The sequence below is a fragment of the Aedes aegypti genome, chromosome 3 (assembly GCF_002204515.2).
Source record: "Aedes aegypti strain LVP_AGWG chromosome 3, AaegL5.0 Primary Assembly, whole genome shotgun sequence".
Lineage (NCBI taxonomy): Eukaryota > Metazoa > Arthropoda > Insecta > Diptera > Culicidae > Aedes > Aedes aegypti.
Window position 1 is genome coordinate 409,109,630 of NC_035109.1, and position 15,061 is coordinate 409,124,690.

Consider the following 15,061-nt stretch of genomic DNA (forward strand, 5'->3'; position numbering starts at 1 on the left):
GATAATTCGAATTGGTGTTTTTCCCAAATTTTACTGAACAAAAAGTGCAGATGAAAGGTCATTAGAAGATATAACGAAAACTGATATTAACTCAATTTAGTCCAAAACGCAGATGGGACTGACTTGCGATTCACGGTAGTGAACTTCAGTCAATAATTTTGAATAGGGGATTTTTTTTTATTATCGGACAATTTGGGCCGGATGTTCTCCGATTTGCATGAAATTTTCACCAGAGGTAGACTGCCGTTATACGCATAAATGTCCCATGTTCCAAAATATGAAACCGAGAAAAACGCGATTAAAGATTTTCACACATTTATGCTCCGTATTGGTGAAGGTTATGACAAATTTGAATAATTTCTTCATAATAATATGAGGCAATGGGTGTTTTTTATAGTCAAGAATTGGTTTTTGCGAAAGAATTTGAATTTTGCTATGAAATTCAAAGTGGGACGGTTATGCGTAGAAATACCGCGTTTTGGAGGAATTTCTACGCATAAGAGTCCCACTAATTGTAGCAGACCGATTTTGACCAATCACATTGCTCTTGATGGTTAGTTTGACGAAAGTTTAATACCAAAAATGAAAAATGTGTATTGTAAAGCCTATATTGAGGGTCCAGACGAAGGCTCGTGTGGCATGTAGCAAAGTGGAGTCGTATATGGGTATGTGAATCAATATGGTTATACAGGTTGGTAAATGCTGGGCATGGCGTACCATTGGTACCATGTGTACCTGAAGAAACAAAATAGATCCCTTTGAGTAGTTCATAGCCTCCAATTGTAAATGTTCCTGTGCTGAGGCTTGCAGAGCCTGACACAAACCCCCTAGATTTCAGGAGGACAATTCCCCCTAATGTTTGGAGGGCTATAGAGCACAGTTTAGCTTAGAGTTTTACTCTGGCACTCGGACGATGATCAGCCGCCGCCCCTGACAATGGTACACCATGCCAGTATTTACCACCCAAACGAACCATAATGTGGCATTCAATTTTCAATTAGTTGTAGTTTCTTAGAAAAATCGTTAACATGAATACAACTTCACATCGCACAAAAATACAAGCAACAGAAAAAATGTGATTAAAACATGAACTCAGAAAACCAGAAACATCAAACCAATATACATGGTCAAGCAAGTGCTGAAACTAGATAAAATTTTCCGTCGAATGCTTCTGGATGCATCCAATTACATTCAATTTTCAAAAAGTTTCAAGCATTTGTATTTAGGAAAAATTTTGCCTAACTCAATTATTCAGTCTATCCCCTGTACAACAGTCTTAGAACACTATTGTGTGAAACAGGCAGTGTTCCACATGGGATGTAAAGCCAAAGAAAAAAGATGGTATAAACCGATTTGACACAGCTCAATGAATCCTATAAATTAAGTATTTTATTTGCAACTGATTTTGGAAAATACATAGTGGGACAGATATGCGTAGAAATTCAGTAGCGAGACAGTTATGCGTAGAAATTCAACAGTGGGACAAATTGACTTGGTATGCTTTTCATAGAGTGTTCGAACAGAGTATATGTTTTTGAATTGTTTTATAATAATATAGGTTAAAATAGACTTTTTGGCTACAAAAAGTAAAAAATGACAAAAAGTAACATGGGACAATTATGCGTATAACGGCAGTAGAGCTTATAGATACATGACCAAAAGTGAAATTCAAAAAAAATTATAGTGGCCTATTTTCCCGGAAAACTCTAGATGAATTTTCACGATTTTTCTATATACCTCAAACTTTGAAAACACATATCTCCTGAACTATACATTGTAGAACAAAAGTTTTTAAGTGAAATCGAAGGGAAATTTTCTCAGCAATCTATTAAAAATATAAAAAGAAAAACATTTCTCGGAAAATTTTTCACCATGGAGAAAATTGTCGGAAAAATAGCGAAAAAACTATTGTCTGTATCATGGAAAATTTTCAAAAAAATATTTTTTGTTTCATCAATCCATACTCTAACTTTCGTCCATAGACGCCAAAGTGGTATCTTTTACCGTTTAGGCGACAGAACTGAAAAACCGATGACCACCCGCACGCTTTCCATAGAAAAATGTGTTCTATTGTGGGCCTCATAACCGTGCGCTAACGGCGGCAGTAATTTACACGCATTGTAAGTGTAACGCAGTAAACCATCCTTTCTTTTCCAGTCAGAAGAAGCTTTTCGTCAATCGGACCACTCTCTTTTGGTTTGTTTAGTGTTTTGTATGTCCTTTATTCGTAACCTTTACTATTGAGACCAACAGTCTTTAATTGAAAACGATCCTAACATTTAATAATATAGGTAATAGGAACTGACCCTCAGCAAGCATGGGAAAATTCACTCACTCACCCGAACGCCACCGATGAAAAATAACAAAAAATCTGCTGCTATCGAACCCTCAGTGATAGCTGAACCGTCCTAGGCGGAGTGTAGCATGAAAGCGTCGAAACCGATTGTGTAAAAACGACAATCGGAAGGAACACGAAGAGAAGTGAATACCAATACACCTGTATCTGCGAGGCACGAGTTAATGCACTTAGCATCCATTCGCCGAATGCATTGAACTGACTGAGAGGATTCCTACTCACTGAATCATTCCGTGGTGTGGACTGCCAGTCAGTGAACGCTCATTATAACACTCAAACCCGAATGCCATTCGAACGGAATCAGAATGTAAACAATCATTCCTGGACAAACATTTCAAAAGGGCACATCGACATTGGTAAACATTGGCTTTGCAAGCCGCTGTTGAACCCAATTCAACTCGATCACGCTCACCAATACCACTATAAGGAAGAGCTAACACCAATCTTTCTGATAGTGGGGTTAGTTTGCGTGGGCGGGCTAAAAAGGGCTCAACAGCAACGTTTCTGAAAAAAAGACTCAAGACCTCTTGGGCCCTTTTCAAATGTTTGTCCTTTGTCCGAATTTGTAAGGCGCACCCATTGAATTTGTAAGAATGTAGTTTCTTTCGTTTCTCCACCGAGTAGGCATGCTGCGTCTCAGTGGTAATAAATCTGTTAAAGTGAAGCCGTTCGCTTGATTTGCCGTCCGTTGTATCGTAAAAGACACAACGTAGGAAAGACGTCCTGGCCGAAACAACATATTAACAATATATTCATAAGTTTTCAAAGAAAGTGGATCTTGAGATTTGATCCTTCAAACGTTACCATAATGATTGATTATAACAAGAACTTCCCGTGTGGCTTTCATCGAGGCTGTTAGCTTTAATACTAAATAACGTTGCTGATGAAGGGCACACAAAACACCCAACTGACCAATGGAGAGTGGTCCGATTGACGAAAAGCTTCTTCTGACTGGAAAGGAAAGGATGGTTCACTGTGTTACACTTACAATGCGTGTAAATTACTGCTGCCGTTAGCGCACGGTTATGAGGCCCACAATAGAACATATTTTTCTATGGAAAGCGTGCGGGTGGTCATCGGTTTTTCAGTTCTGTCGCCTAAACGGTAAAAGATACCACTTTGGCGTCAGGCTCTTGATGTGTGTATCAAATGTATATCTCATACATCCGAAGGTAGTTTAGACTGCGAAATGAGGATACCATGTGCTTTGGGGTAGTCGAGTTCAGTTCGCCTCCGAGCGTCGGGGTCTCTCAGTTTCTATTTCTATGTGTACATTTTACACGTGTTTCGTCGTGTACATGTAAACTTCAAAACATTTTTAGTCTTCCACCGAGTATTGTCCGCAGTAAGTTACGCTCAAAAACACCAAAAGCTTCCGGTCTGCCTCTTTCAACCTCCACGCTTCGTGCCCGTGGCGAGCAACTGGAATTATCAATGTTTTATATAGGGGGTCGTCCATATATCACGTGGTCATTCATAAGGGGAGGGGAGGGTCTGGCCAAAGACCACGGTTCATACACATTTTAAAAATTTTGTATGGACAAATAATCACGAAGGGGGAGCGGGGTGGTCTGAAATCCCAAAAAACAGTGCACGTGGTTGATGACAGCCCCTAAGGCGAAATTTGTTTCCGTTTGTTAGTAGTTGGACCTAAGCTGGTTACGTAATCCGTAAACGCCTTATTCGCAGCCTCAACACGTCTTTTCCCTTTACGAGAAACGTCATAGTCACATGTCACTAGTGTTCCAAGATAAACGAATTCTTAAACAACTTCAAAAGCTACCTCAAAGTTGATGGTGACTAGGCCTACCTCTATCTCTAGCTGCAATCATGAACTATCCTCGTTTCTCCTTGTTCAGAAGCACGAAGACATCTTCCACTGACTTGCGATTGATTCCAACGAAGTCGATTTCAGGGCCTTACGGGCAAAATATCACATCAAATTTGCGATAACTCCACTCCTTTGCGTGATAAACATCTTCTACGAATGCAATTAGGTTACATTGACTGGCTACTATGAACCAATTTGAATAAATGGAAATTATTATGCTTAGTAGAATGGATGCTTACGAAACAAAAGAACGAAAGAGCAAACAAGAATCTTAATAACACAAATCACGAAACCGTGAAAATATCTCGAAATGTAATTTTTTATTAGTATTATTCCAAACATTACATTCATTTCATATTTGTAGGTGTTCTGTGTTAGACAACACTATCATCTTAATTTGATGCATCAAAATTAGGCTTTTATTGTGGGATGTGATAATATTAATTGATACAAAAGCCACAAAATCAAGACGAATTCAAATTCTGTATTCTTGGTTTTGTTCGAAATATCTCTAGCCAATTTGCTGTCAGTAGTACAGAAAAAGATATAGTTGTGGAACAAATTTTATTCTTATACGTTACACACTCAATTTGGAATGCCGAATCTTGTTTTTTTTTATCCCAGATTTGCACATATAAGTAGGTAGTCGGCAAACTAAACAACCTGCAACTTGTTAGTGGAATCTCGGTTAAATTGAAATCCCGATATTTGCACCGCCGAGCTCGAGAATAAAAAAAAAAAAATCAAAACAGAATAAAAAAAATAAATAAATAAATTATAATGTCTTTAATTTCTGCAATTTCTATACTTATAAAATAACTTCGGAAGTAGTGCGCTAAACAAAATGCATTTGACGTTTGATACTGCGTTCTACACCTGAATTCAGATTTATTGTACAGAAGCAGCAGAAGGAAAATACCAGAAGTCAAAATTCAAATTAGTGCGTGAACCACTACAGAGTGCAAGCACCTCAGTTTGAAAATCTATCAATAATACCAAAATTAAGTCTTCACAGTTCTGTCACAACTTTTTATAGGAACTACGACAAGTTCCATGCGGGAGTTTCCAACAAAGTCTTCTCAAATGCATATGCAGGATTTCCAGCAGTTATGTTTTGCAACGGTAAAGATTCAGAGGAATCTTTACCTACATTAGGGATATATTGTTATCTTTATTTAGGTGGCTCTTCGCTACTTATTAAGGAAATACCCAAGAAATCATCGAAATAAAGCAGTACTCATTGTACATACATATAACGTGTTGACATGTATTATCCTAAATCTACCAGGAGAATAATGATGACAGTTCTCATCGAAGTGTTCAAAAAATTTGTGCGAAACATTTCGGAAGGATTTTATATTGGGTATAAAACGATAAAATTATTCATCGTTTCAATAGAAACTTATTTTTCCATGCATTGAACCGAGATATCGTCAAGTTTCTTCTACTCAACTTATTATAATTCCAGTTACACGCTCCCACCTTTTTGACCTCCCCAGTCTTTTGTTTATTTTTTCTTTCTATCTTTCTTTTTTAATTTTTTTTCTATTCTACTAAGCAAAATAAACATCTCCATCTATTCATATGATTAATTCGGTTCATAGTAGCTACTCAACGTGACCAATTCAAAGGCCAAAAACAGCATTCGTAGAAGGTGTTTTATCAAATATCACCTAAAGGAATGTACATATCGCAAAATCATCAACGCAAGCTAAAGAGCATACCAAACTTATGTACATTAAATCGATAAGATTGCACTCACGCCCCATTTTAACCTTCACCAAAAATTCATATTTTTGACCGGATGTTATTTTGAGATTGATAATCATTTTGCATTTTATAAATTTTGACTATAAAAGTTTTTGGGATATAAGCCCCACCCCATTGTAAGAGGGTAGAAACGAAAGTTTGTCCTTTTCCGACATTGTTTGAGCTTAGAGGAGTCAAAAGTTCAAAATTTGCATGAACAATAGACTGGTCCATTCGAACATATTTCCCAGTACATCTTCAGAAACTTTTGTTTTCCATCAATCATCAAGCATTGAATTTCCCATAGATATTATTTTCAAGTGTCCATTACTCATATCGTGTTTGTGAAAAATTTGAATTATATTTTATGTAATTTAAATCTCTATTTTTTTCCTACAGAAGCTTTCACAGTTAAAGGACAAAAGGAACCCCCTAAGGTACGTATTAAACTATCAAATGTTTTTGCATTTTCTAAAAATTTGGCAGGTTGGCTTTCGGTCCGGTTTTACGTCCCCGTACGGTACTGTTAATTGATAATCTCTTCGAAAATCTAGAACTGCATTATATCGTTCGTATATGCGTGGAACGTGAAACGCGAAACGTTAAGCGCTCAAGTAAAATTTCTCTTTTTTACCAAAGTTAATTTGACAGCTGATCCAGTATGAGCGAAGTGTCACTTTTACTTGCGGAATAATAGAGCGGCACATTTTTCCGTACGGAAAAGTGACAGCTTCATTTGATTTGTACGGCAGGCGTTACCGACGTTATGAAATCAGCTCTACTTCTCAGCAGCGTACAGCTCAAGTAATTTCGGTAGCGGAATCATTCTTTGACCATTTATTGTCCTATCTTTTTGCACAGTAGGGTAACTGGGGGCAAAACACGCCGTCTAAGAAAGGAAGCGTTTTTAGTTATGAAGCTCATTTTTAATCATTATCTCATAAACAAACATATTTGCTATCAAATAGTGGAAACAGCCATCTATTTTATTTTTCCTGGAGTTATTAAATCAATTAAAAAAAAATGCTTGCTTAACTGCGGGGTAAAATGCGCCACCTGAGCTCGGCGTTAGTCGTACGCGCGTACGCATGAGCAATCATGCTTGCATATTCGTGGCATATATAAGGGCGTTTGATCAGATTATATTGTTCAATTATAGTATACATGCTGATTCGAAAAATGTACATTTGTAAGGTTCAAATTGGCACGTAACTACAGCGTGGCATTACGTTTGCTGTAATTTGAATTCAAACGGCTGTTTTGGTATTATTAAATAGGAATGGCCGTTTTGCCCCACGAGTTGATTGAAGTTTGAGTCCTTCAATACGCTTTTTAAGGATAAAATCAACACTTTTTTTTCGCATGGAATACAAACTATGGGGTGCACTAGGCGGTTCTCGGTGATAGTTTCAAAAGTTTTGTTGTTTATGGACATAAAAAATTATCTAGAAAATAACAAAAAATTACAACGAAAATAGCGAAAAACGTTTTCCGAGTTTTTCACGATTTTCGCCAGGAAAACACCTAAAATATATGTAGAAAAGCATTTTAATACATTTTCTATTATCTCGGGTGAAAAACAGCGTTCCAACGTTTGTACAAAATGGCGCATTTTACACCCAGGTCCCTTACTCAGCGTAGGGTAATTTGCCAATTATTGCGGTATTCTCTATTATTGCGGTATAAGAATTAAAACCTCATTATTAATCGAAAACTTTATTTTCTATGGATTTTATTCATTTTCATCGTCAGCTTGTAATATTCTCAAGCTAAACCAAATGAATGCTTTCAAAATTAAACGATTTTGATCGTTAGAGGAGCAGATTTAAGTTATGCATCAAGAAAAGTCTATATTTTTAACCGGTCCCTTTATCCACAGAACAGATTTCATGAGCGTAAATTTTTGAGTGTAGAACCAAAACAATTATAAGCAACGAGTATATCGATTCATGATGGATGCAGTTACTTGATAAAGGTTGAATTTTGAAGAAAATTTCTATATTTTTGAGAAAAAGCATATATAGTGCTCCATTTTTGGCATGTTCCGTTTTTGGCACCCCCCGATTTTTACAACAAGATGGATCCGTTTTTGGCAACATTTTTGAATACCACTGAAATTTTGTAATAATTTGTAATTATTATTGTGTCTGTTGCTTTTGTCATTTAAACAACAGGTCAGCCACTCATCGACTACATTCCAGAACTCTAACTTTTTTTGATATTCGCAAATCCTATCAACTACTACGGGCTCACGAACGTGCTTATTTATTTCGGGATGATCATTGACCATGCGTTCTCAACGTTTCATAGGTTCATTAATCTCCACCAGTATTTCAACTAGAGACCAACCTCTTGTTTCAGGCATTCATACCGTGCAACCAGCCCACTTGAGTCTGCCCGTAGGTAATACACTTGATAATAAACACTGTCCTTCAGATTTAGTACAGCTCGCTTGAACAAAGCATAAGCACTAACACAAGAGTAACAATAAATGTATGATTCACACAGACTGGAGTATAAGTGGAGAATCCTAAGGGGATTCATGGTTTTTAGTGGCTGCTCAGAAATTTCAATGGATTTTGGAGAATGTCTAGATATTCCTAGCGAACACTGGGAGTTTCTTGCGGGATCATAAGAATAAGTGATTGGTTATTTGGAATACTGTGTAAAATCTGACGATTCCCAATAAATTATTGAAATTTCTGGGGCATCCTGTGAATTTCTAGCGAGACACTGTAAATTTGAAGTGGTATTTTTAGTATTCCTGGTAACCAATGTTTGTTTGGAGAAGGAATGGTCCGCGAATCCTGGTCACGGCACCAATACATTGCAATGTTTGATTGGAGGTGAGCTTTACGTTGTGTTAAGGGATAGTGAAGGAGACGACAACGAAATGAACAACGGCAACAATTTCACTATTAACTGATTTTTTGCCACCAAGAGGCAGCGTGCAAAAAAAGAAAAAAAAAAATTTTTCAATAGCTTTCTAACGAAATTTGGAGAGTATTAGTGGTTGTTTGGAAATAATAAACTTTTGAAAATTTTTATCGGAGACTTGAAAATTCTCAGGAATGTCGCAGTGAAATCTTAAGATGTCAATTTCTATCGGAATCAGGTGGGATTCCTAGCAATATGCTCAAGAGCCCTGTAAATTTCCGTAAATTTATAACATGTATCGAACCCAACATCTAAAACACAACTAGGGTCAGCGTTCCCTTAGTGGACAGTCTCCTATAGTCGCACTAGTGGCTTTTTACAGCCGTTTTGCTATAAATCTTCTCAAAATATTTTTTGACATGAAGGTTAGGAGCTATTTATCTAAGTACTATTGATACACAGCTCGATTTTGTTCAAAAAATGATCGAAATAATTAGTTTTGCTTAAAATTTGAGCGCCCTTGCGCCTATAGTAAACCTATTGTTCCTATAGTAGCACTACTGAGAGAAACTATTTTTTATTATACGAAATAATTAATGAATTAGGAATTTATTTTACATCAAACGAATGCTTTTGATCCACACTTTGAAGGAAAAATATAAAAGCTTTGTAAAAATAAAGTTTTGATTAGTATTTTGCCAACGCCGTGATGCTAGTGCTACTATAGGAACAGAAATTAGAAATAGTGCTACTATAGGCAAATGTATTCCTATAGTGGCACAAGCGATAATAAATACAAACATATGAGTTTTTGTAGTTTTCACATTTTTCCCGCATAATCAAGATAAAAAGCTTTCAGATGATTTAAAAATAATGGCGCTAGCGTTAATTTTCGATTTTATACGAATATTTGTTCTTAGCTATGCGGCTATTGGTACATCGACCCTATAGCTTATTTTAAATAAAAATTATAAGTAGCCTATTTGCGTATTCAACGAAATAACGAGTCGCATTTATGAATCATGTTGTAGTGGTTTATTTGCCCTTTTGACTCCGATCAATTATTCGTTATGAAATATTTTTCTTTATCAGAAAGATAAATTATAAGAGTCTTTCTCAACATATCGATTTTTTGTAAATTTTACGCTAGGCCTAATACATAAATTGATTGTTAACGTTCATTGAAACCAAATAACCACACAGTTTTGTATCCACAGCATTTTTTCGTGTATTCTTTGTAAAGTTATACATTTCTTTTTTTTATATCCTTACACAGATTCAAGTTAATATTCAGTATTGAATAAAGGTCACTTATGCGATTATTAATTTTACATGACCCACAAATATAAAAAGTGTACATTATGCTTAAAAAAATCATTGAAGACATTTAAGCAATTAAAAGTATTTACAACGTATATCACAATTAACATTACGGTACTATAGATTCATAGCATAGTCCAATCCTACTGAAATCTGCTCCGAAGTGGGCCGTTCCGAAGTCTGAATGTCATATGGTTCCATAAGGACGTTGTAATAGCATTCTAATTTTTTTTAAATCAATTATTGAAAAATAAAATAAAAAATGGGTTCCGATTTTTGCATGGTTCCGTTTTTAACAAATGAAAATTTCGACTTTGTTGCCAAAAACGGAATCGCACTGTACTGTAATAATAGGACAAAGAAAATAGCTTTTTGTCTATTATTGCGGTATCTGTAAATAACATTCAAAGATTCGAAATGTCAATAGTAATTTTAAATGTAATTGCTAGAATAGTTATTTAGGCAACAAGTTGCAAAATGATGATTTTGTACGAGTTGTACATTTATCCAACGTGGCTCGCCGAGTTGGATAAATACAACGAGTGTTGAAAAAATCGAGTTTTGCAACGAGTTGCCTACAACATTTTTTGCTATTTCGAAAAATGCAATTTCAGCTGGATGAACTCTAAAAGCACAAACAAACATTTCTAGAGAACCCACATGGGCACACATCCATGCTTAGTAGGGTGCCAATGGAATGTATGGGAAAAATTTTGTCATCGAATTTCAAAAAATGGTAGTGCTCAAAAGTTTTGTCTCCTCGAAAAAAGTCCCCATGCAAAATTTGAGCTCAATCGGACTTCATTAAGTGGACCCCCAAAGCGGTCAAAGTTTGGCTTTTTTGACCCATGAAAAATCTCCAAATACGGGGGACATGAAATTTCCGAAATCGAATTTTTTTTTTTGATGCCAGATGTCTTAGAAATGCATGAAACGTCGAGATCTGGTGTTATTTGGAAATTTTTTTTTTTTGAAAAAATCGACTTTTTGGGACTTTTTTGAGTTGGGGGAGTGAATTGAATTTGAAATGAACGATTTGAATTCAATTGCTGAGAAATTCAAGGCAATAGTATTGAAACATATCCTATAGGGCTCAGCAATGTTTTGATTTTGTATGGGATGTTGACGTTTACTGGCCTTGTTGTTTACAAATTTTATGTAAGAGTAAAAGAGAGAGGAAGTTTTTTGTGCAGTGACCCATATCATTGTTGGCCACTGAAAGCATATTATATGTGATATTTCATTAGGGTGGTTCGTTTACTTTCCATTAGGGTGGTCCTTTTTGTTAAAAAATTAAAAAAAAATTAAAAATAGAATTGTAATTGAATATTGAAGACAATAGTATTGGAACATCTCTCACATTATCGTAAGCCATTTTCTACATTTAATATGTGGTATTTTACTAGGGTGGTTCACTTATTTTCCATTAGGGTGGGCCTTTCTGTCGAAAACTCATAATTTGAATGGGATATTAAAAACAATAGTATTTTAACACCTCTTTTATAATCGTAGGCCATTGTCTTCAATTTTGTTTAGAGAGGCTTTAAATTCCTCTGAATTCATGCACCTCTAGTTCCATTTGATATGCGACATCATCGTAGGACACTGTTAACATATTTCATTAGGGATTTCTTTTGGACCTTTGAAATTTAATTCGGAATATCCCTAGAAATTTCATTTACAATTTTCTTTGGAATTTCTACAGAGTTTTTTTTTGTTGAGAATTTCCTTACAAATTTGCTTTGGATATTCCATAGAAAATTCCTTAGAAATTTTCTACGAAATTTCCTTTTAACTTCCTTTTTTCATTGGAATTTGCTTCGGGATTTGCTTTGGAATTTTCTTTGAAATTTTCATAGAACTTCGCTTTTGAATATGCTTTGGATATTTTTCAGAATTGTCGTGGGAATGTTCTTTGGAATGTGCTTCAGAATTTGTTTTAGAATTTTATTCAGTTTTTTTTTTTCGGGATTTCCCTTATATTTTGAAAGTTTCCATTGAAGTTTCCTTTGGAATTTATTTTGGAGCTGTGATTTTTTCTTCGAAATTTCCTTAGAAATTCTTTTTTGGATTTCATTTGGAATTTGCTTTGAATTTTTTTATGGAATTTTTTAAGGTTTTTTTTGGATTTTCCTTTGGAATTTTCATTGGAATTTCTTTTGGATTTTTTTTCGGAATTTCCTTTGGAATTTTCTACGCAATTCTCGTCAGAATTTCATCTGAAATTTGCTTCGAAAATTCCGTTGGATTTTTTTTAGTTTCCTTCGGAATTAACTTTGGAGTGTCCGTCGAAATTTCCTTAGGAGTATCCTTCAAAATTCTCTTTGAAATTTCTTTCGGAATTTCGTTTGAAGTTTACTTCCAAATTTGTTATAGAGTTTCCTCGGAATTTCCTTTGGAATAACCTTTGGAATTTCCTATGGAGATTTCGGAATTTTATTTAGAAGTTTTGATTGGAATTTTTTACGGAATTTTCCTTTGGACTGTTTTACGTAATTTTCATTGGAATTTCCGTTGAATTTTCTCGGAATTTACTTTGGAATTACCTTCGAATTGTTTTTTCGGAATTTTTGTAGGAGTATCCTTTAAAATTCCTTTGTATTCTTTAGAACTTCATATCTCATTTACTTCAGAATTTCCTTTGGAATTTCTTTCAGTAAGTTGCTTCAGGAAGTTATTTTGGATTTCTTTGGAATTACTTTCGGAATTTACATCTTCAGTTCTTCAAAATTTTCTTCGGAATTTCCTTTGGAATTCGCTTCGGAAGTTCCTTTGAAATTTCTTATGGAATTTCCTTTGTAATTTCTTTTAGAGCTGGCTTCGGAATTTCATATGGAAATTTCTGCGCAATTTTTGTCCGAGTTTTCTTTGGAATTTGCTTCGGAATATCCTTCAAAAATCCATTCGGATATATTTTTATGGAATTTCCTTTTGAATTTGCTTTGGAATTTCTTTCGGGATTTGCTTTGGAATTTATTTTGGAACTACCTTCAGGATTTGATTTGGAATTTTCTACGTTATTTTCGTCGAAATTTACTTTGCTATTTGCTTCGGAATTTCTTCTGGAGTTTCCTTTGGAATTCCTTTTGGAGCTTCATGCTAAATTTGATTCGGTATTTCATTTGGAATTTCTTTTGAAGCTTTGAAATTATTTCGGAATTTTCTTTGGAATTTTCTTCGGCATATCTACAGCATTACCTTGAATTTTTTTTTTTAATCCCTCTTGGACTTTCCTTCGGAGTTTCCTTTGGAATTGACATTGGAATTTCATTCGGAAATTTCTATGGAATTTCTTTAGGAACTTCCTTCGGAATTTCTTTTGAAATTTTCATAGGAATTAATTTTGGAATTTCTTCCAAAATGTCCTTTCAAGTTTCCTTCGGATTATCCTTTGGAATTACTTTGGAGTTTGCTTTGGAATTTCTTTTGCAGCCCCCTCGGAATTTCCCTAAGGATTAAATTCGGAATTTAATTTGGAATTTTCTTTGAAATTTTCTGAGGAATTTCCTTCTGAATTTCCTGTGGAATTTCCTTCCAATTTTATATGGAATTTCCTTCTGAATTTTGTGCAAAGTTTCTAATATAATTTATAATTGCAGTTTTCTACGGAATTTTTTTCGGCGTTTCCTTTGGAGTTTTTTCGAAAGTTCCTCTATAATTTTCGTTTCCTCTGAAATTTCCTTCCGAATTTCCCCTGGAATTTCCTTCGGAATTTCCTCTGGAATTTCCTGCGGAATTTCCTCTGGAATCGGAAATTCCTCTGGATTTGAAAATTATTTCGGAATTTCCTTTGAAATTTTGTTCGGAATACCTACAGAATTATTTTGAAAATTTCCTTCGAAATTTGTCTTGGATTTTCCTTCGGAATTTCTTTGGAATTCCTTACGGAATTTTTTTAATCCCACTTGGACTTTCCTTCGGAGTATCCTTCGGAATTTCCTTTGAAATTTCATTCGGAATTTTCTATGGAATTTCTTTTGCAGCTCCCTTCGGAATTTCCCTTAGGATTTAATTCGGAATTTCATATGGAATTTCCTTTGGAATTTTCTGAGGAATTTCCTTCTGAGTTTCCTATGGAATTTCCTTCTTAATTTCATATGGAATTTCCTTCGGAATTTTGAGCAGAGTTTCTATTATAATTTATCATTGCAGTTTTCTACGGAATTTTCTTCGGCGTTTCCTTTGGAATTTTCTTCGGAAGTTCCTCTATAATTTTCGTTTCCTCTGGAATTTCCTTCGGAATTTCCTCTGGAATTTCCTCTGGAATTTCCTTCGGAATTTCCTTTGGAATTTCCTTCCGTATTTCCCCTAAAATTTTCTTCGAAATAAAAGCGGTGTTCGATTATAAAAGAGGTGTTAAAATACTATTGTGCTAAAAAAAAGGATCGAATTTAAAATTTCTTGATTTTTTTTTTATTTTCGGCAAACACCAATGGAAAATAAGTGAGCCACCCTAATAAAATATCACGAATCTAATGAAGGAAATGCCCTACGATGATGAAAGAGGTGATAAAATACTATTGTTTTTAATATCCCATTCAAATTATGATTTTTCGACAGAAAGGCCCACCCTAATGGAAAATAAGTGAACCACCCTAATAAAATACCACATGTTTCTACATTTAACAGAGAGATGTTCCAATACTATTGTCTTCAATATTCAATTAAAATTCTATTTTTTATATTTTTTATTTTTTAACAAAAAGGACCACCCTAATGGAAAGTAAATGAACCACCCTAATGAAATATCACATATAATATGCTTTCAGTGGCCAACAATGATATAGGATATGTTTCAATATTATTGCCTTGAATTTCTCAGCAATTAAATTCAAATCGTTCATTTCAAATTCAATTCATACCCCCAACTCAAAAATTTACTAAGTCCCAAAAGGTCGATTTTTTCAAAAAAAAAGACTTTTTTCGAG

General features: G+C 34.9%; 1 protein-coding gene across 3 annotated transcripts in view; it reads left to right on the forward strand.

The window, feature by feature from the left end:
• Positions 1 to 15,061, forward strand: part of LOC5573215 (cysteine-rich motor neuron 1 protein) — a 55,335-nt gene that overhangs the window by 15,442 nt on the left and 24,832 nt on the right. For 2 of the 3 annotated variants that reach the window (XM_021848602.1, XM_021848603.1), the window contains exon 6: positions 6,336 to 6,373. In XM_021848602.1, the coding sequence (XP_021704294.1) occupies positions 6,336 to 6,373 (38 nt within the window). The remainder of the gene's footprint in view (positions 1 to 6,335; positions 6,374 to 15,061) is intronic. The other variant, XM_021848605.1, reaches the window with a different exon arrangement.